This window comes from Chiloscyllium plagiosum, unplaced genomic scaffold, assembly GCF_037043375.1.
Source record: "Chiloscyllium plagiosum isolate Xiang-an unplaced genomic scaffold, Cpla_swu_hap1 HiC_scaffold_20, whole genome shotgun sequence".
In the NCBI taxonomy this organism is placed as follows: domain Eukaryota; kingdom Metazoa; phylum Chordata; class Chondrichthyes; order Orectolobiformes; family Hemiscylliidae; genus Chiloscyllium; species Chiloscyllium plagiosum.
The window spans coordinates 5383767-5405451 of record NW_028270158.1 but is presented as its reverse complement, the minus strand read 5'-3'; the positions used below and the strand labels follow the sequence as shown (position 1 = coordinate 5405451).

At 38.2% G+C, this 21685-nt stretch overlaps 1 protein-coding gene across 3 annotated transcripts in view; it reads right to left on the bottom strand.

The window, feature by feature from the left end:
- marf1 (meiosis regulator and mRNA stability factor 1) overlaps positions 1-21685 on the bottom strand; it is a 55047-nt gene that overhangs the window by 21903 nt on the left and 11459 nt on the right. For all 3 annotated transcript variants that reach the window (XM_087997607.1, XM_087997608.1, XM_087997609.1), the window contains exons 5-16: positions 20815-21038; positions 19983-20100; positions 19252-19424; positions 17681-18115; positions 11146-11306; positions 10644-10802; positions 10205-10397; positions 7673-7851; positions 4828-4908; positions 4002-4238; positions 3594-3713; positions 1508-1683 (exon numbers count right to left, since the gene is read on the bottom strand). In XM_087997607.1, the coding sequence (XP_087853733.1) occupies positions 1508-1683; positions 3594-3713; positions 4002-4238; positions 4828-4908; positions 7673-7851; positions 10205-10397; positions 10644-10802; positions 11146-11306; positions 17681-18115; positions 19252-19424; positions 19983-20100; positions 20815-21038 (2256 nt within the window). The remainder of the gene's footprint in view (positions 1-1507; positions 1684-3593; positions 3714-4001; positions 4239-4827; positions 4909-7672; positions 7852-10204; positions 10398-10643; positions 10803-11145; positions 11307-17680; positions 18116-19251; positions 19425-19982; positions 20101-20814; positions 21039-21685) is intronic.

Here is a 21685-nt window from a genome sequence, read left to right as displayed (position 1 = left end):
TTTTTTATTTTTTTTTAAAATCAGAGACAGTTCAGTAGGATGGTTAAGGGACCGTTTAATGAGCAAAGGCTCACCTCCATCCAAGGCTCTAACATCTCCCCCCCCACAACCCCCACCTCCATCCAAGGCTCTCCACCACCCCAACCTCCAGCCAAGGCCCCAAAGGCCGACCCCCCTCACCTCCATCCAAGGCCCCAAAGGAGCCTTCCACATCCATCAAATTTTCACCTGCACTTCCACTAATGTCATTTATTGCATCCGTTACTCCCAACGCAGTCCCCTTTACACTGGGGAGACTGGATGCCTTCTCACAGAGCGCTTCAGGGAACCATCCACCTCTTGCACTCAACTACCTTCTTCCCATTTATCTCTCCACCCCCGAGGCTTCCAGCCTCATTCGTGATGAAGGGCTCCTGCCTGAAACGTCGATTTTCCTGCTCCTCAGGTGCTGCCTGACCTGCTGTGCTTTGCCAGCACCACTCTAATTTCCAAACTCCAGAATCTGCAGTCCTCACTTTCGCTTAAACGGGTTAGGACTCTACTCATTGGAAATTCCGGAAATTGAGGTGTAATCTCATTGAGATAAGGAAAAATGTCTTCTGAGGATGTCTGTGTTTGGAAATTGCCACAGACAGATGTAGAGACAGTTCTTGTCTACTTTTAAAAGCTGACAGGTTCTTGATCATTAGGGGAAATCAAGGCCAGACTCCTGTTCTTATGGTGTTACTTCAGAACCATCTAATTACTCAGGTCTCATTTTCAAGTATGCTGGAAAATCAGGGTAGGGAGCAAATTTGATTGCAATGTGATGTTTGCGTGCCAAATACGATCACTTTCTGGAGACGATAATACCTATAAATTATCCACAAGAAATAAAAAGTAGTTCTATGGCAAACAAGCATTGTTCTTGCACACAAATATCCAACCCAAGAAAATAAAGGTTTGTAGCCTGATTGCAATGAGGATTAACATGTTCAGTGTTTCCTTAAAAAAATAGGTAGAACTCAAAATTAACCAATTCTCTATTTACTAAATGCCTGAGCCTTTATGCACCACTTAAGTCCTATATTCACATTTACATGTAATGCTTCAACTCAACCTGTGCCCTGGGACATTGCAGCAGCATGATTTGAAGACAGGTGCAATTACAATGCAGCAGCTTGGCTAGTTTGTTTGAAAGGTGAGGCTTGAAACATTGGAATGACAAAATGCATGACAAAGACTGAATTGTACCCCCTCTACTCTAACCCAGCCTGATCCAAAAGGCTTTTTTTTTTAAAACAATGTGTCGAATGCCATTGCAGAATGACTAGATGTTAAACAATTTGTTATGCTTCAGATTCACTTTAACAACAGAAAGACGAGTGGTTCCACAGCTTGTAAAAGCCATCAGGCTAAAAAAATTAACTGTAGTTCAAACAAAATCAGAATAACCACTATAATTACATTCATTCTTCAATATTACAGTAACACATGCATTGTTTGAAATGAGGAAGTGTCAACTTACCGGCATTAAGTGGTGGAGGCTTGTTCTGCACCCATTTCACAACTTTAATGCCATCCTGTGCAGTAACAATGTTAACACCAGGGACACAGGTTATGAGGTGCTCCAAAGGAACACCACCCTGCCCCTCCTCCACGATCTTCAAAACAGCAAATTCTGCAGCATAACAGTCCAGAAAGCTTAAAAAGGAACAAAGTGTTTATGTATCCCAATAACTGCATTGAGTTTTTGAAGAAGTAACAAAGAGATTGATGAGGACGGAACAGTAGGCGTAATCTATATGAACTTCAGTAAGGTGTTTGACAAGGTTCCCCCGGGAGACTGGTTCACAAGGTTAGATCTCATGGAATACAGGGAGAACTCGTCATTTGGATACAGAACTGGCTCAAAGATAGAAGACAGAGGATGGTGATGGAGGGTTGTTTTTCAGACTGGAGGCCTGTGACCAGTGGAGTGCCACAAGGATCGGTGCTGGGTCCACTACCTTTCATCATTTATATAAATGATTTGGATATGAACATGAATGATATAGTTAGTAAGTTTGCAGATAACACCAAAATTGGAGGCGTCGTGGACAGCTAATAAGGTTACCTACCTCTGATTATAACAGGATCTTGATCAGATGGGCCAATGGGCTGAGAGGTGGCAGATGGAGTTTAATTTAGATAACTGCAAGGTGCTGCATTTTGGGAAAGTAAATCTTAACAGGGATTATACACTTAATGGCAAGGTCCGAGGGAGTACTGCTTGACTTTATGGAGGTATGTATTTTCGGTTGTAAAGCAGACCCATATGATCTCATATGACTAGTGTCTTGATCATTAAGAAAGGTAAAAGTGGAATTTGACCAATTTCCCTCTTTTCCTGGCCTTTCAGTAAAATTTCTCAGCTTTCCTTGGTGATTACACAAATTGTATAGGGTCTGTACCGACTGTAAGCTAGGACTTTCTGCCACAAAGCAGTAAAACTTCATGGGCTTCCAGAATCACTTAGCTATTACAGATGGTGTAATGTCCCAATAAACTAATTATGACCAGATCATCAGGAAGGCCTTGTAATACAGTGGGCAACATGCCCAAAGTTGGGCAAGTTCAGTGTTCAACTCCCAAGCCAGAACTTGCTGGCTATGGAAAGTGCTTTCTCAGCAAAACAGACTGAATCAGCCAGTAAAATCTTGCTGGCCTGATGGTAGACATTAAATATAGAATGGTCAGCGACCTACAGAAAGCAAACATCTGCAATACTTTGACTATAAAGAGTCGTCCAATTCAATGGAAGCCCATAGCCGAGAAATGAAGGCAGATAGATAAAAAATGAGTCATTCTGGACTCAAAGTTAAGATTTTCTCTTTATGCAGATGCTGTCAGACTTAGCTTTCTCTAGCACGGTTTGTATTTCTGAGCTCCAGCATCCACATTACTTTGCTTTGATTGATAACTGCTACTTAAAAAAGGTATTGCAGGCGCAAGTAGTATGAGATTACTCATACACTTTCAACAAATCATATTTCGTTACTGGTGGAATCAAAGTTGCTAACACCTTCAGGTTTAGCCAAGATAATTGGTCTTCAATAAATCAGTTTCCCCTCTTTCCCCTCCCCCAATTCAGAACTTTTATACAAAATCCTGGTCCACAATTACAAGCAAAAATATTCAACATAATGGAAAATCCAAGATTTATAGTCATAGACTCATACTAATCTAACATTTGCAGATTATAGCATGATCAGGACATTACACAATCAACCTACAGAAATGCCTTCAAAGTTGGCAACTCCAGAACCCAGAAAGACTGGATTTTACTAGCTCACATCAAGTAATCTTTTCAATTCACTCCCTCAGCTGAAAAAGGATTGATTGTCACAATATATATCTGGCAAAATAAATAGGCTAGTGGACATTTTTGAAACTGTGGGCAATGTAGCCAACATCAAGGAGGTTTTCACTTCATCCTTGGAATTTTTGTACAAAAGTCAATTAGAACAGGAACTTTAAAGAGCTAACGCAGGTCACAAGGCAGTACTGAAATTTTGGAATCACCCTTCTCTCTAATCCAAACATTGCTCATACAAACAGAATGTACTACTCACCTAAGGAGAGGCACAGTACCCTCATGGGTATGTAACAGGCTATGTACCTGTGGCGCAAATGTTTTCAGGGACAATATTGTAAATGGTATTTTGTAAGAATCAGGATCAAATTCATTTTCACTGCAACCAGAAAAAAAATGTTATTCCATGGCATGCAGTTATATTAACTTATTTCAAAAAAATGTAGCAATTCAGAATAGCAAAATTCCACAAAAAAACAAAGTGTCTTTAGGATATGCAAAAAAGTAAAGTGTGGAAACAAAAACATTTGGTCTCATAGCACGTCTCCATTATTTTTGGAGCACAATGTCTTACAAAACATACTAAGATAATTATAAAAGGAGGAAGATGATATTACATGTTCCATTGAAGAGTAAACATTTGTTAATATAAAAATGTGAATCTTACTTATAGCCATTATTGGAGCAGTGCTGTTTGCAGATTGGTTCATGGTATTCTAGCTCCTCAAAGATAACGGGGCTGCAGTTGGATGATGAACTATCGTATGATAATACAGAACTCAGAAGGCTCTGCCTTGTCTGACTGCTGGGCAGGAGACAAACCATTCTTCCATTCACTTGGTCACGGATAGCCACTGTGTCTGTTAACTTGTACAAATCTGACACAAACAACTTGTGTCCAAATCTAGAGGGTGGTAGATTCAAGTTACTTCAACAGTTATGGAGTTTTCTGAAGCATATCAGTCAGTTTCGGTGCCACAAAAAGTTATGTATAAACAAAATGAACTTGGTACTTGGAACACAAGTTCTGAATTGGACAATATTCTAATAATAAAAAACAAACTTTCCAATCTGCCAAGCAACTTAACACAAAGTGTCAATGAAATGTAAAATTGTCATAGTATAAAAATTACAATCAATTCCCAACTTTCAAACAAATATATTTGAAGACTTCATTCAAGTACTATTTAACATCCTCACAAAACTGAAGAGGTGCAAACGTTATGAGTGTTTGAATTCTGTAGTTTAGCCAAAACTGAAACAATGGTACAGTTAAAATTTGAGGTGAATGAAATTTAATTCTTTCACATAAGAAATTCCTAAGGAGAAAGGGGCACCTCCCATATCAATATAGGGATAAAGCAAGTCTCAACTTTTAAACTTATTCCTGTATCCCTCAGATTTCTCAACCAAACAGGTGAACACAGTAAACTAATCATTGTGTCAATAAGTTGAATGCTCCAACAGTTCACAGACATGTAACTATTATGTACCTTTTTTCATAAATCTCTGTGAATTTGAACAGTGGCAAGCAACATGCAGGGGCGTCCTGCAAAATGGATATGGTTTCAGAGCTGTAATCAAATAATAAACACAATCAGCACACAATATCAAGTTAGGACGTTACGCAAGTTATCAAGTACTTTTGCAAGATTTTGTTTGGACTACTTGGTCAGCAAAAGCAATCCCACTACAGATTACTGGGGCTTTTGTTATGATGCCAGAATTCTTTCCTCAAAGTTGAAATAAAAGTTATTCTTATTTGCTAATCTTTAAAACGTGGACTGCTCACTGCAACAGACTGCAATGCTTCCTTTTGTTAAGGCAAGTCAATATTGCAAAGAGTAAGAGAATGGGTTTAAACCAGTTGAGAAACATTAGCAAGCAGATGTAGCCATGACAGTTGCATAGAAAGTGTGTTCATCAAGGTGAAGAACAAACTATTTTGATCAGATTGTTTAGTGGCCATTTGTGCTGTCTCCATATGTTGAGACCTACTTTAACTCCTCGAAAATATCTCCAATTTTAAGGCAGGCTTGTACACATGGAAGATTTGTATCAAATGCAACAAGTCAACATGGATTTATGAATAGGGAAATCATGTTTGACAAATGTGATAGAGTTGAGACAGGATCTTATTGGCAAAGTCAGTATGGAAGAACTAGATGTAGGGCTGGAATTGCTGGGAGGCTTTTGTCAATGTCTCACTCAGGAGGTGGTTAGTAATCAAAATTAAAGTACATGGTAATATACTTGTGTGGACTGGGGACTGGTTACAGGCAGAAAGCAGAGAGTAGAAATAAATGAATCACTCTTAGACTAACAGGCTGTGACCAGTGGGTTACCACAAGGAACAGCACTTGTGCTCTGACAGATCACAATCTACGATTATGATGTGGGGATTGACTAATATTTACAAGTTAGCCGATGATGCAACATTTGACAGAAACATGAGTTGTGAGGAGGATGCAGCAAAGCTTTAAGGGGATTTCGACAGACTAAGTGAGCCAGCAAGAGGACTGTAGTTAAAATGTAATATGGCGAGTGAGAGATTAGTCAATTTGGTAGAAGGAATGAGGTGCAAAGTATTTTTATAATGGAGTGTGTTTATGTCCAAAGGGATGTGGTGTGATATAATCATCCTTGTTCATAAGGAAATGAAAGCTCGTACGCAAGTGCACCAATTGGTTCAGAAAGCAAACAGTACGTTAGTTTTTATTGTTCCTTTACTCGAATGCTCCAAAAAAGTCATCTTGCCTCAAATATACAGAACAATGCTAAAACCACACTTGGATATTACAGTTCTGGAACTCTTCCCTAAAAATAATATACTTGCCACAGAGGCAGTGCAATTCACCAAGCTGATTCCTGGGATGATCGGACTATTCTATAGAGGGGACTGGGCCTGCATTCTCGAGTTTAAAAGAGGAGGAAGTGATCTCACAGCAGCAGGTATAATTCTTAGAAGGGATAGATAAAGTCAATGTAGAAAAGATGTTTCCTTTGAAAGTAGGATTTAGTGTTCATGAACAGAGTCCCAAACCCAAATGGGAAGTCAGTTAGGACTGAGATGAGTTAGAACTTCTTCAGATGATGAGCCTTTGACCTTCAGCTTTGGAGGTAGAGAACTGCAGCAATTAAGTGAATTCAAACTAGAGATTAGTAATAAGAAATCAATTAATGAATCAAAGGGATACAGGGATAGCACAGGATTATGACATTGCTGCCATGGGTGGACGCTAGGAAATTGTTTCCGTTAGGCAAGGAGATAGGACCCGTGGACACAGCCTTAGAATCAGAGGGGGTAAATTCAGAACAGAAATGCGGAGACATTTCTTCAGCCAGAGAGTGGTGGGCCTGTGGAATTCATTGCCACAGAGTGCAGTGGAGGCTGGGATGCTAAATGTCTTCAAGGCAGAAATTGATAAATTCTTGATGTCACAAGGAATTAAGGGCTACGGGGAGAATGCGGGTAAGTGGAATTGAAATGCCCAGCCATGATTGAATGGCGGAGTGGACTCAATGGGCCGAATGGCCTTACTTCCGCTCCTATGTCTTATGGTCTTATGATTGAGAATGGCAGAGCATGCTTGGATGAATTAATGGCCTACTCCTGCCCCAGTCATGATTAAAGTTCAGTTTTCTAATCTCCAGTTGTAAATGAAATTTTTAAACAATGTATTGACAATTAGCTCTTTCCTCTAATCATTAGCAACTTGGAGATTAAGTGATTTTTTTCAAACAAGTAGTTAACTCTCTTCATTTCAAATATGGTATCAAACTATCTCCTCCACCCAAATAGTATGCCATTAGACACAATGACTGACAAAACCCACAAGCTGGTTGTTATCTGTGCTACAACTTGCTTACTAATGCCATGATGATTTGCACAAGCCACCTGCTGCCAGACTGCCACCCCAAATTAAAGCAAGTTCTACAAGCAAGCATCTTTTGACGCAAGCAATGGGAAACAGTCAATTAACAGTCACTCAATTCCTTATGACAAACTTGATCTGTCACACGGCACACTGATCTACTGTGGGAATGATCCTTGCTAAACAGATTAAAGACACAGAAATCCTCTGCAGCCAATGTCCACCAATGGAGCCTTAAACACAGCACAAAGTTCACGGTGAGGCAAGTAATGCTACAGATTATCAAGGAATGTCCCCTCTGCAGACTGTGGAGGAGGATAATCTCTTCAAAACTCGGCCAATGAGGTCACTGCTTGGCTTAATAGATTTGCTTTTGCTCACTCCGCCCTCTCCCTAGAAATAGTCCGTATGGTAAATGGTTCACGGACGGACGGATAGACAGACACAAACAAAACAATCTTACCCAAGTAAAACAAGTGATTTATTGGCACTTCCAGTAGCTAGTGATACTTGGATTCTTTTGCTTCCAATTTTGTATCTGTGCAAATTATTAACAGCCAAGATCGCTTCCTGCAGACTTCCCATCTGAATTGTTGCCTTAAGCTGATAATCAGTATGAGGGCTTAGTTCGACATTCTTTACCTATATATCGTTGAGACAAAGCTCCAGTTATAGTTCAATTGAGTGAATAGTTTTGCTTTCTTTAAGCTTTACAAAACTACTTGTTTTAAATTATTCATGCAAGAACCCTGATCATTAATTAGAACATAAAAATTATAGACTATGAATAAACTAAACATTATAAAAACAACTCAAAAGTCAAGACTACCCCCATTAATGCTTAAATGGTCAAAAGCACCAGATGTGGTACTGTGTCATCTTGATCATGCCAGGCCTGGTTTCAGTTGCCATTACATGCAAATGAAACATCTCTCAACTGGTGTGGTAGCAAAGGAAAAAGAAAGTTGATGTTTTAGTCATCTTTCAAGCAAGGGCTCCCACTCTTACAGGACTGGCTCAAAAGTAGAAGACAGATGGTGGTGGTGGAGGGTTGCTTTCCAGACTGGAGGCCAGTGACTAGTGGTGTCACAAGGATCATTACTGAGTCCACTGCTTTTTGTCATTGATAGAAGTGATTTGGATGTGAACACAGGTTTAGTTAGTAAATTTGCAGATGACACCAAAATTGGAGGTGCATTGGACAGTGAAGGAGGTTACCTCGGGGTACCACAAGATTTTGATCAGATTGCCAATGGGCCAAGGAGCAGATGGAATTTAATTGAGGTAAATGTGAGGTGCTGCATTTTGGAAAGGCAATACAGGGCAGGATTTATACACTTAATTGTAAGGTCCTGGGGAGTGTTGCTGAACAAAGAGACCTTGGATTGCAGGCTCAGTTTGTTGAACGCGGAGTTGCAGGTAGATAGGATAGTGAAGGTGGCGTTTGGTACGCTTTCCTTTATTGGTCAGAGCACCGAGTATAGGAGTTGGGATGGGAGGTCATGTTGCAGTTGTACAGGACGTTGGTTAGGCCACTTTTGGAATATTGTATGCAATCCTGGTCTCCCTCCTATAGGAAAGGAGTGTGAAACTTGAAAGGATTCAGAAAAGATCTGCAAGGCTGTTGCCAGGGCTTTAGAGTTTGAGCTATAGGGAGAGGCTGAATAGGCTGGGGTTGTTTTCCTTGGTGCGGCAGATGCTGAGGGACAACCATATAGAGGTTTATAAAATCATGAGGGGCATGGATAGGTTAAATAGACAAGGTATTTTCGGGGGGGGGGGGGTCCAGAACTAGAGGGCATAGGTTTAGAGTGAGAGGGGAAAGATTTAAAAGGGCTCTAAGGGACAACTTTTTCACGCAAAGGGTGATACCGTGTATGGAATGAGCTACCACAGGAAGTGGTGGAGATAGGTACAATTACAACATTTAAAAGGCATCTGAATGGATATGTGAATAAGAAGGGTTGAGGAGGATATGGAACCAGATTAATTTAGGATATCTGGTCAGCATGGACGAGTTGGTCCGAACGGTTTGTTTCGGTGCAGTACTTCTAGGACTATGACATTTAGCAATCCAAAAAAAAGTGTTTTGAATAACAACATCATTGCCAAAAGGTTTTGTCAAGTATTTTAATTTGTCTAATTTGATGAGCTGGATTAACCAAACCAGAATTAAGTCCATGATCTAATGGAAAACCATAACAATTAGCTGTCTACTGAACACAAGATTAAAAACTATGTAAACAGACCCTTTTATTGCTCCTCACGATAAAGATCTACAACAACAAAATGCAATTTACTTAGTTACCCTCAATAAATGCACTCCTCCTGTTCCAGGAAAGAAATAAACATTAAATGTGACAAAAAAAAATTACTATTCCATTGCTACACAGAAGATTCACCTAAAATATTGACCAAAACAATTAAAATGAGCATACTCAAAATATCAAACTGAATAATAGAAAACTATTTTGCCACAATTAAACAATGCCACAATGTACGTAACTTGCAAAATTTCTGCTGCCAGTGAGTTCACTTTTGAAAACGCTAAAATGTCATTACAAGTCAATTATCAGACTCATTCTCACTGTACAGAAAACACTACAAATATGAACATTTTAATAAACACTGGATAAAATATTATGCACGAGCATAAAATGCAAATTTTCAAACCTGATCGCAAGACTATAGTTATTTCCTTTTCCAAAAGCAACCTTGTCCAACAAATGCTCAAGCGTGTTAAAGTTTTTCACGGTTCTCATTATTTCCAATGCAGACCTTAACAGACTTAGAAATTTACATTTTGAATTTAATCCTAACAAAATAAAACGTTTAGAGCAAGTCTGGCTCAAATAACAGATTTATAAAATAGCATAACCTTCACAACTAATATTGGGCTGACATTTAGAACTTTATAGTTTGATTGGATTAGCGTTCAGATACAAAACACTATTACACCTAAAAACAAAATCAAATAAGTATTGAGCCAGTTTACCTTGCCGTGCCTTAAGAAAATTTCATGTAGTATTTGTTGTAGGTCCTTTCTGGACATTCGGTAATCCAAGTTGCTGACTTGTACATCTGTACCATTTCCAAATGGGCCAGTGTGAGGGTCAGAATAGTGTGTTTGGTTTGCTGGATTTGCACTTACTGAACAGGATCTGTTTGAAAGGCTTGGGGACGGACTCCTAAGATAATTACACAACAGTCAAACGTTGTAACATTAAACCTTTACCAGACATACAAAAGCATAGCTCATGCAAAACTTTCAACACTGAATTTGTCCTCCTGATGTTACAAATCAGGATCAGCTATCTCCAATTTCCTTTTTTTTTTAAAACCAGTGATTAATTTTAAAGGTTTGCTTTCAACTCTTGGATGAAGTAAACTGTGTTTAAAGTAAGGGAGGTAGACAAAAGTTCAAATAAAGTTACCTGGTTGACCAGGTACCATGACCTGCAACAGGTGGTGTGTTATGTCTTGAAACTGACAGCTTAGAAAAAGCAGAAGGAGAACTGACACGGAAGTCAGCTTTCTTCTCAATTTTATCAATGGGAGATTCCAAAGAACTTCTAGAAGATGGAGTTTCGCTCCTATTTTAAAAAAAAAATGCAGGTTTTAAATGATGTTTTAAAAGTTACTTCCTTTAAAAGCTACTTGAATGATATTCGCTAGACTTGAGCACTAACATTTGACATTTGTGTTTCAGTGGAGACCTCTGTCCCATTCCTTTCAAGTGAAAAACTATGAATTTCCAAGTTTTTATTTCGTATATTACTAACATTGAAAGTATGTGAAGCAATTGGTGTCTACTCACCTCAATAGTCAGCATAGTTATGCTTAAACAATTTCAAAAATCACGCAATCAAAAATGAAATTTATTCAAGTTAATCAAAGTAAAAATCAGTTAGATTATAGATGCTAAACAAAACTCACTTTATGTTTCCACTGAACGAATCACCATTTCCTACATTTTTAGCAGTGACTGGGGAATAAATGGAAGTGCAGTTGCCAACTGGAGGAGATTCAGATCCTTGCTTTTTGATCTTCTGGGTACGTACATTTTGTTTTACTTTGGATTCCATACCACAGAGCTCCTTAGAAAATAAATAAATAGCCACTTACAACCATGCAATTTAAATGCAGAATGTGTTTGACTACCCAAATCAAAACAGGTAAAAGCCAGCCTTAGATATGGCTAAACTACAACCAATTTTCAAAATGAAAAAGGAGTTTTAAAATAAAATGGAGGAACCCAACTTTGTTCTGAGCCATAGGCTCAGAACACTGCTAAAACCCAGCTGGGCAAAAAACTAATTTTCTGTTTAAGACCATGCTTCCAGTCACTAAACACAGCAATATCATTCCTCCTTGAACTTCAAAGTTTACTGCAACTATTTCACACTGTGATAGCCATTAAGCTTACTTTTTTGTTAACATCCAAAGATACAAAGTCCGAATTTTACTACTTGACAGAGTGAAGGCAAATCCCTCGGGCTTGGCATAAAAGGGTAAACAAGTTCAGAAAATTGTACACAGGTTAAAGAAAACAAATGATTTTGTCCAATTTTCATGAAACTCAGTATAACACCCCTACCATTCCACGTGAAGGAAATTGCTTCTGCTCTCAAGCCTTGACATACATAGGATCACAGAAGTCATTGACTGCGACAAGCCTATGGCCCGAGGAATGTCGTATCAGCCACAATTCCACTGAATGGTGGAGCAGGCTCCAAGGGTTGAACAACTTACTCCTGTTCCTGTTTGTGGCAAACTGAAACAAAACCTGCACTGATCATTTGCAAGTTACACACATTTGGTTTACATTGAAAATCACAACCAAATACTGTTCATTCTAGTCTGTCCTCACATACACACCACATACAATGTTTAATGTATTCAGGAGTTGTAATGGTAATTCCATCATTACAAACTACTGAAGAGTATGGTGTGACATTAGTCACTGGACTACCTTCCATGCCTTTAGTGTGCATTCAGCCATTCAGACAGCATTGCAGACACTGGCTAGATTCACCTGGGAGGGCAGGCATACCATCATCAGCATCCCTGAAGCAGCTAATAGCACCAGAGGCCAGAATCATCTGAAATCAACTCTGCTAGGCCAGTCACGTGCTTAAGGTACCCAAGTTCTGACTGCCAAAGCAAATCTTCTTTGCCCAATTCAAGGAAGACACTTGAACGAGAGGATAAAGAAAGCATTTCAAAGCCTCCCTGAAGTGATAACAACATGTGGGTGTTCCTTCTTCAGAAGAAACTGACTCGAAGGAAACTCTATGAAGGGACGCAATTCTTCAAGAACATTCATCTGCGAAGTGAAGTACAGAAAAGGAACCGAGAAAGGAATGCCAATTATCTCAAGGTCAAGGACTAATTCCACCTCCCAGAAACACCTGCCAAAAAGTCACAAAGATCCATAGAATCCATGACCAGTGACACAATTTCATAGGTGGACAATCACTTGCATTAGCAAGTGATTGCTGACAATGACTAGATATCAGATTCGTTCTAGATATCTGACAGTCATTAATGATTTTGTCAGCAATTTCATTCTCCTCCAACAAATGGAAAGACTGAGGCAACAGCGTGAGGTGTTATTTTGGAAATGCAGTATAAAGAATCCAAATTCTACACTCATGAACTAAGGACCATTGCTGCTCATCAGGTCTGTCAGGTACAGCATGTGAAATTAAAAGATGTTTTCCCTGAGTCATTGATGACTGCTTACTCAATACTAGTAGCATAAGTAGCAATTAACAGTGTCAAGGCAGTCAGTTAAGAGGAGATTTGCTCCACACTTCAGTCAAGGTCTGTATTTGACAACTCATGAGCAGCTATTCAGCTCAATTAGCTCATGATCCTTGATCTTACTTGCAAAGGTGCAGCTCAGTATCTCTTTTCTCTCATCCTTCCAGATAATGACAAACTCCTTTGTTATCACCAACTCTACACTTAACGATAGCTGTCTCCCTGACTGTTAAGATTTTCAGTTTCCTGCAATGCATTGAATTAGATCAAACTATGCATTGGACTTGATATTGCAAAATTAATGACTTCCAGATGATTCAGGAACTTTTTAAAAGGAAGTGCAGCCCTGGAGAGCATATCAGTGTACTAAAGCTTAAAGTACAGTAATCAAATTGCTTTGTGTAGTGTGAAAAACTCAAAACATGAAGGAAGGATACCAGTAAAAGATTTTGACTTAATTCAGCTGAATTGGAGTGCATTTTGCTTAGTAGCTACCATTTGGAACTGTAAATCTTTCTTCCCACTGTACTGGGGTCTCAGCTTTGTGCATACTACTGGCAATTATTATCCCATCATATAGTGTCAACTTGACATCCGACAACTACATTTTTGCAATTGTGATCAAGTTCACAAGAGATGGTGAAGCTCTCGATGCATGTAGGATTGATGTTTATCTGACTTGATATTAACATGTTGTCCTTCTACAATCATCATTCCAATAGTCAAGCTACTTTATCTTGAGACTGCACAGTGCCACCTGACTCTAGGGGGTAGGGTGACTAACCAAATCACCATCCACCACCTCTCCAGCAATTATTTTTATAAGCTTACTTGCTTTCCTTCCAGCTTAATGATTCAGTTTCTTGGAAGTTAGAGTACTGCTTTGTCCTCCAATACTTACATTCTATAGGTCTTTCTGCAGACCTAGAATGCTTCTCAGCTAGTGTAGAGTTCTCCCATTAATATTCTCCAGCTGATATTTAACAGTCTCCGAGCTTCTGGATATCACAATGACTGCTCAAAAGGAGGCTGCTCTTCCCCGAGCAGAAACTCTTGTTCCTACTTCAATCCTATCCTTGTTCAAATCATTCTGCTGTTGTCAATCTCAAGATTCAGCTAGATGCCCCAGTCAAGCACATACAGAAATATTCATTCATTCTCCTCTTCCAGAACTTTAGTGATAATCACAGTTCATAAATAACTTCGGTGCTCAAAAGGGGTTTTTAAAGCAATCAGAATTTCTGGCAAAACTGCGGCAATTTCATAGGTCTGCCACTGTGGCTAACAATTCTTACTTAATTCTCAAACCTTCCCTCATCTCAACAGAAGTATTAGAATATTGGGAACCATACTCAGTCATCCAACAGTTGATATCCTTTTCAAAGTTTTAGACATTTAATCATTTTTTTGTTTTAATCATTTTGATCTTTACAGCAGATGGCTCTTACAGCTATGGAAAGCCATGTTAATTCCAGCCATGTACTGAACACCATGAGCCAAGTTGGTTCTCCCCTCAAGCCTTGAAACAGAGGAGATCATAAAACCACTGCATGTGGCCCAAACACCTAAAACCCACTTGGTGAACTGCAGTTCACTTCAGAAGTCTAACATTTCCATTTTCCCATAGTATATGGCTCACTTCTAGTGCCAGACAAATACCTACTATTAATTCAAAAGTAATGGAAGTTAAATTAGTGAAAAGTTACCTGCTAAAATTCCATTTGTGGCTACTGAAACCTGCCAAACTATAGTAACCTGATAGAAACAGCGATAAAATTCACTATTCACATCCTGAAAAACCACTTAACAGCAACCCCTATATTTGACATAATGGCAGGTCTACCAGAGGACTAAAAGCTTCCAAATGAAATGGCTAAGCATACAGCTCAAACACTACATTGGACCCTAAACTTCCACACTATGGGCAAACAACCACCAACTTAGTTGCTCATTAGCAAGGAATATATGTACCAAGACCAGCTCTCTCGTTATTCTCCCTTTTTTCCCTGCCTCTTGATGCAGTACACCTGCATCACATTAACAAATTAACAACATTTGATTTACATGCAGCATTATATTTAGGAAATGGTTTCCTTTGATTAAGGATTAATTGAACTGCACTTCCCATTTGCTGTTCTTGGCTTGTTAATTTACATACAAAAATACATGCAGGTGTCAAGAAGGTAATTTTCAGCTTTTGATTACATTGCTTATTTCCAACAATCCTTGTCTATTTTAATAAGAGCTGATACAGTTCAATGTCAAATTAAATCTAGAAAGTTATAAAGAAACTAATTACAGAAATGAAGTCCTTTGAGTCACTAATACAAAGCCAATGGGAAAAACTAAACTATTTTGAAATTAACTGTGAAAAACATATTAATTGTATAATTTCATCCATCCTTCCAACTGAAGAGAACAAACTTATTTCACAGTGACTCCTCACTTACACATTGGGTGGCTTCTACCTCGTGATATCTCAACTATTATTTTAGAATCGAACATACTTCTCTACAGCATGAGGCAGCAATCCAATATAATGCATGTTAGAATGGAATGTGCAAATAAACAATGATGTCATATTTATGGTAATACATATGAACCAATTTGAAGTTAAATAATCCAATAAATGATGAAGAAATTATAGGTAGCTTAGAGTGAAAATCAAATCCTTCTGGGAAGTTAAGCAATAAGCTTTTCAATTTGCATAACATCCAAAGTGTGATGAGGAAGAGGTTCATGGACTGAAGTCATATTTAACTAATTTATTGAAATTCTATGAAGAGGCGAGGTTCTGTGGATAAACATTAACCAGTGTTGTCATATTATATTTAGAGTTGCAGGTGGCATTTGATAAGGTGCCATATCAAAAGGTTATTGCAAAAAAAATGCCATAATGTAGGGACAGAAGATTGGCTAGGTAACAGAGTAGACATAAATTTATCTGTTTCTAGTTGCCAGGTGATATCACAGGGATCAGTATTGTAAACATTTTACAACTTAGATTAATGAGCTGAAGGGATCCAAAATATGGTTGCTAAATTTGATGACGCAAAGATCGGTCGGCAAGTAAGTTGTGAAGAAGTCATTCGGACGTGATGAAAATAGATATGTTAAGTCAGTGGGTCAAGATTCAGCAAATGGAGAATAATTTGGAGTTGTGGAATTGTCCATTTTCACAGAATAAAAAACATATTATCTCGAGAATGAGAAATTGCGGAGCTTTGAGATGCAGAGTGATTGGAGTGTCCTCAAGCGTGTAGTACACAGTAGTTACAGCAATTAATTAGGAAAACAACTTTGCAAGGGAAATTGAATTCAACAGTAGTAAAGTGATGCTTCGATTATATCGGGCACGACTGAGACCACATCCAAAGTACTGTATACAAGATTTAACAAAAGATATAAATGCTTTGAAAGTAGTTTGCTGAAAGTTTACTCGTATTTGTAATGGAGAGGATGCCTTACAAAGGAAGGATGGATAGGTTAGACTTGTCTCAGCTGGAGTTTAGAAGAGTAAGAAATAATTTTAGACTTTATTGAATCATATGTAATACTGAGGAGTCCTGACAGCATTGATGTGGAAAGGATAAGAAATCTAAAGCTAAGGATCACTGTTTAAATAAAAAGAGAAAAATTGTTTTTTTTCCCAGAGGGCTGTTATTCTATGGAACTCTCTTCCTCAAAAGCTGGTAGCAGTACACTTTGAATATTTTTAAGGCAGAGGTAGATAGAGTCCTGATAAACAAGCAGTTTAAAAAGTTTTCAGGTGAGGTGAGAGTATTTAGAAATTAGATCAGTCATGAAATTAGAGCCAACTCGTGGGGCCAAATGGTGTCTTTCGCTTCTGATTTGTATATCCTAACAAACAGTACAGAAGAAATGGTGTTTGTAAATAAAGAAAATGCACTTATGAACCATATTAATTAAGATATCTTCATACACAATTAATTATTTTGGGCTGAAGTCATGTAGACAAATGTGGCACTGATTTAAACACAGTGAAGTCTTGCAAAGTTTAACTTAATCTGTTTTGTTTGGCACTATTTAAAGCAAGAATATTGCAAGAACATAGAGACATAAACAGACATATTTTGACAGAAAATAGTTTGGATTACAAATGCTTGTGAAAAATCAGACCTGAAAGAACAAACAAACTTGCTTCATTCCATTTTGCATTTCTTCCTTTCTTTGCCTATTTCTTTCCTGACAATAATGACTACTCATGAGGATTGCTCTCCAAGACCTTTCCCAAGTGCTCATTAAATTTAAGAGTGAGAATTGATGGACTATGTGAGTTGGTGAGTTGGTGGGTGGGGAGGAAACACAGCCTAGCCCCAGCTCTCTTCATTTATTGGTCCACGTGTATAAACTTTCAACAGGATCACTGGACATCAACGAAGAGTAGAAAATGGGGATTAACCCTGGCATCTTGTTATTCTCCACGTGTCTGCAACTCAGCATGTTAACATTTTTGGTCAGACTCAATTTCCAACCTCAGTTTTATTACATTGTATCACTGCAAGCCCCAAATGAATCACATCTAATGATTTATACTGCACTGGAAGCTGATGTAGACTGCTATTCTTATTACACTGAGGATTTTCCATTCTCTTGCCATTTGTGCAAACTGGTCACAGCAATATCTTATTGTCCTTCCTAATGGCCCAAATATAATTTACCTTGCATTAAACTAATCATTTACCTGTAAACTTCTGACATTATTGTCTTTAATGGCTGATGCTTGGGATGCCTGCAAATTCTTCACTGTAGAATTTTTACTGTTCGGTAACGGGTCATCAAGGCCTTTGTTCCGCTGAGACAGTTTGGTCATCTTGTTTGTCTTTTTAGGAGATTTTGCTTTTTCAACCATAAGGCAGTTATTTTTGCTCTCACAAAGATCTTTATTTTTTGGGGTAAATGATACCAGGATCTTGTTGCCAAATACATCTTCGTTCTCCATACGTTTCTGTGCACGTTCAGCACTTTCTTGGCTTGTAAAACGAAGGATTGCACTGCCACCAGTAATACTTAAAACCTTTCCACCACAATTGTCAGACAAACGACGCAGCCTGTTGCTTACTTGTTTACTGTCTCTGTTGAGTGGTAAATTGTATACATACAGAAGAGTATGACATTGCTGAAGAGTAAATAAGAATAAGTCAGCAACAGCATGAGGAAACAAAGTGAATGAGATGTCAGTTTTTATTCTTAACTAAAAAGCAAAGTGGACAACAACCTTAGTTTGTGAATATACCTTTCAAAGAACTGACAGATGTTGCAGGATCCCGCAACTCAACTACTTCTAACTGAAACACCATGACTTCCAAGCATCAGAATTACCAATATAAAAACCAAAGTTATTTGGATATAAATGTTACAGGAAAAAGGCAGCCTTACTGATCAGATAGTCAAACCCTCAGATTACACCCAAACATATTCCTATGAGACATTCCCATTAAAAACTACCAAAATATAAAACAACAAACCAAAACACTGCATGTGCAAGAAATCAGAAAGAAAACAGAAATTGCTGGAAAGATTCAGGTGTGGCACCATTTGCAGAGAGGAGGGTGTGTGTGTGCGTGTGTGTTTGAGAGAGAGATGTTAGAGAATGAAACACAGTTGGGCAGACAAAGGAATGTGTAAAGACCAGCCTGGAAAATTACTAGCTACTAATGGGAATTTAAGTTGCTGACGATGGGTTGAGTGTGGTAGCAACCCATGTGATTACAAGGCTTGGTATTTGGGGATTGGGGTTAGTACTCAAGATGAACGTATTTATGATTTGAGCATCTTCTCCATGTCCCTACCCCAATCTCTACACAGCAAACCTTTATAGACTCCTTTGTCTGTCCAATTGTTTTTCTCTCTTTCAGCTCTACCTCCACTAATTGTTTAGTCCTCCCCTTCCCTATCTTCTGCATGAATATCAACCTTTTCCTCACTACCATCAGTTCTGAAGAAGGGTCACTAGACACAAAACGTTAGGCCTGCTTTCTCTCTACAGATGCTGCCAGACCTGCTGAGTCTTTACAGCAATTTGTTTCTGTTACTACCAAAATATAATCCTTTGAGGGAATTATTTCAGATATATCATTTTAAATACAATTTTGTAATAAGGTAAAGAAAACTCCAGCTTGTATCAGACAAATTAACTGTTGTGGATTGAGCAGGCTTTCCTAACAAACAATGCTTTTAAGTCTCATTTGACCTTAATTCTCGAGATTTCAATCATTTGTTAATTTTAAATTGGACAGTTTAGAAAACACTTACTGGCGTTTTTTCTGGTAATCTTGGCGGTAGATTAGAAACAAATTCCTCAAATTTGAAATGCTTATGTGCATGTTGTAAAAGTGTATCTGAAACTTGATTCTTATGTACCAAAATAATCTGAAAACCATGTCGATGTCGAAGGTCACTCAGTTCTAAGGCAAAATTAACATCAGCTGCAAAATGATAAAAGTCATAATCATTAAAACAAATAACTTCTGACCGAAATCAAACTCAGCTTTATATTTTGAACTACAAAAGCCTGGACACAGTTTCCTCAATGTTCACTCTTGCTCAGAAATTTATTGAGAAATGTTTGTAAAGGGTGACACAAATTTAAACAGTTAAACAATTACCTCTTTGCAAAATTTGCCACGAACTCCACCTGATGAAGGACAGTGCTCTGAAAGCTAGTGCTTCCAAATAAACCTGTTAGACTATAACCTGATGTTGTGTGATTTTTAATTTTGTCCACCCCCGTCCAACACCAACTCCTCCTCATCATAAAAGAATATCACACACGCGAACTACTATGTTACAAAATAAAACTATTTTCATCATTCCAACCATTCTGAAACTCCAAACTTAAAATGGTTAGATGCTTAGCAGTGTTCATTCAATATTTGTATATTTCACTGAGACAAACAACACGACCAAGCTGCTTTCTGAAAGCTTTTCCTCTTATGATAAATATTCCAAATAAAAATAAGAATTTTGCAACACAAATTACTTACAAGACACCAAAATAACAGTGGACGGAGCCGTATGAGTGTCAGCAAATCGTCTCAAACTTTGTCGAAGTTTGTCATCTGCAGCATTTTTTGCTGTTGCATTGATATGTGCAACTGTCACCTACAACAAAGGTGATAAAACAGTAACTTTTAATCACAAATACAAGTTCTGTCTCATACTGATAACTTAGGGGGATGAATCAAGAACAAGGAAAGTACAGTTAACCTAACCTGACACAATCAGACTGAACACCCACTTTGCAACCCATATACTTTTCAAGTCAATGAAATTTAAAATTTGGGCAATATTTAACTGAATGCAAAAGTCATTACAATACATTCACCAACCTTGGGCGGCACGGTGGCACAGTGGTTAGCACTGCTGCCTCGCAGCGCCAGAGACCCGGGTTCAATTCCCGCCTCAGGCGACTGACTGTGTGGAGTTTGCACATTCTCCCCGTGTCTGCGTGGGTTTCCTCCGGGAGCTCCGGTTTCCTCCCACAGTCACAAAGATGTGCAGGTTAGGTGAATTGGCCATGTTAAATTGTCCGTAATGTTAGGTAAGGGGTAAATGTAGGGGTATGGGTGGTTTGCGCTTCGGCGGGTCGGTGTGGACTTGTTGGGCCGAAGGGCCTGTTTCCACACTGTAAAGTAATCTAATCTAATCTAATCTAATCTAATCTAATCTAATCTAATCTAAACCTTCTAAAAGTTTAAAATACAAGAAAAATTAATCATTTTTTGCTTTAAAAGATTTATATGTATAACTTACAGCACACTATAATACTCAGGAAGTACAGTTGTTTGGTATTAGCAGGTTATATAGCTGTATTACCTGGCAGTTGTTAAGTTCCTGGATAACTTCCTTGTTCTCTTTGCTAATATCGCATACACACATGAATTCTGCCTCTCTATGGCCTTGAAAAAACTGTTGCCGGATTCGTTGTACTATTGTCATAGCTGATCGTCCTGTGGGGACAGAACAATTTTCGATATCCCAAAATACCCCAATGGGAGGTAGATTCTCCTGCTGCCCTACTGTACCAACATCAGATGACCCTGCAAACAAAAATCCCACAATCAGAACCATATTTTCAAGTGTACCTTCCTTGCTAATTAAAACACCATTCCTCTATCATTTCATTAATAGTTCAAAGATATTATAAACATTAGACTGTGTATTCAATTGTAATTAACTGTTATTAATGAGGGTTTCCAACACATTTTCTCATATGAAAGTTCAATGGCAATTAGAACACTTTTAGTACAATATGCTAAGAAATGAAACTGACATAAGTAATATTCTGGAAGGGCACATAAATGAAGCAAAATGGTTTTCTTGCTAAAAGGTATTTTGACAACACTTTACTTGCACAACTGAAGTTTTTAACTGGCTTTGAGGTATTCTTTTCATTTAAAATGAATATAAAAAGAATCTCACTGTTTGCAGGTTGTCAGTTTTCATTCTTTCAGCTACCTCATCAGACTCTTGGAATTAAACTAACTTACTTACATTTGAATACAACAATTGAGGTTTGACCTTAAATGTGTGAGCAACAAGTTGTCATTTAGGTATTAAGCTGACTTATAGATATCAACAAAATTATGAAAAGAAGTGATTTAGTTATTGAAGGAATTCATTCAAAAAAAATCAAAGAAACGACAATGATTTGATAACCAAAACAACGATCATCAAAATGCTGCCT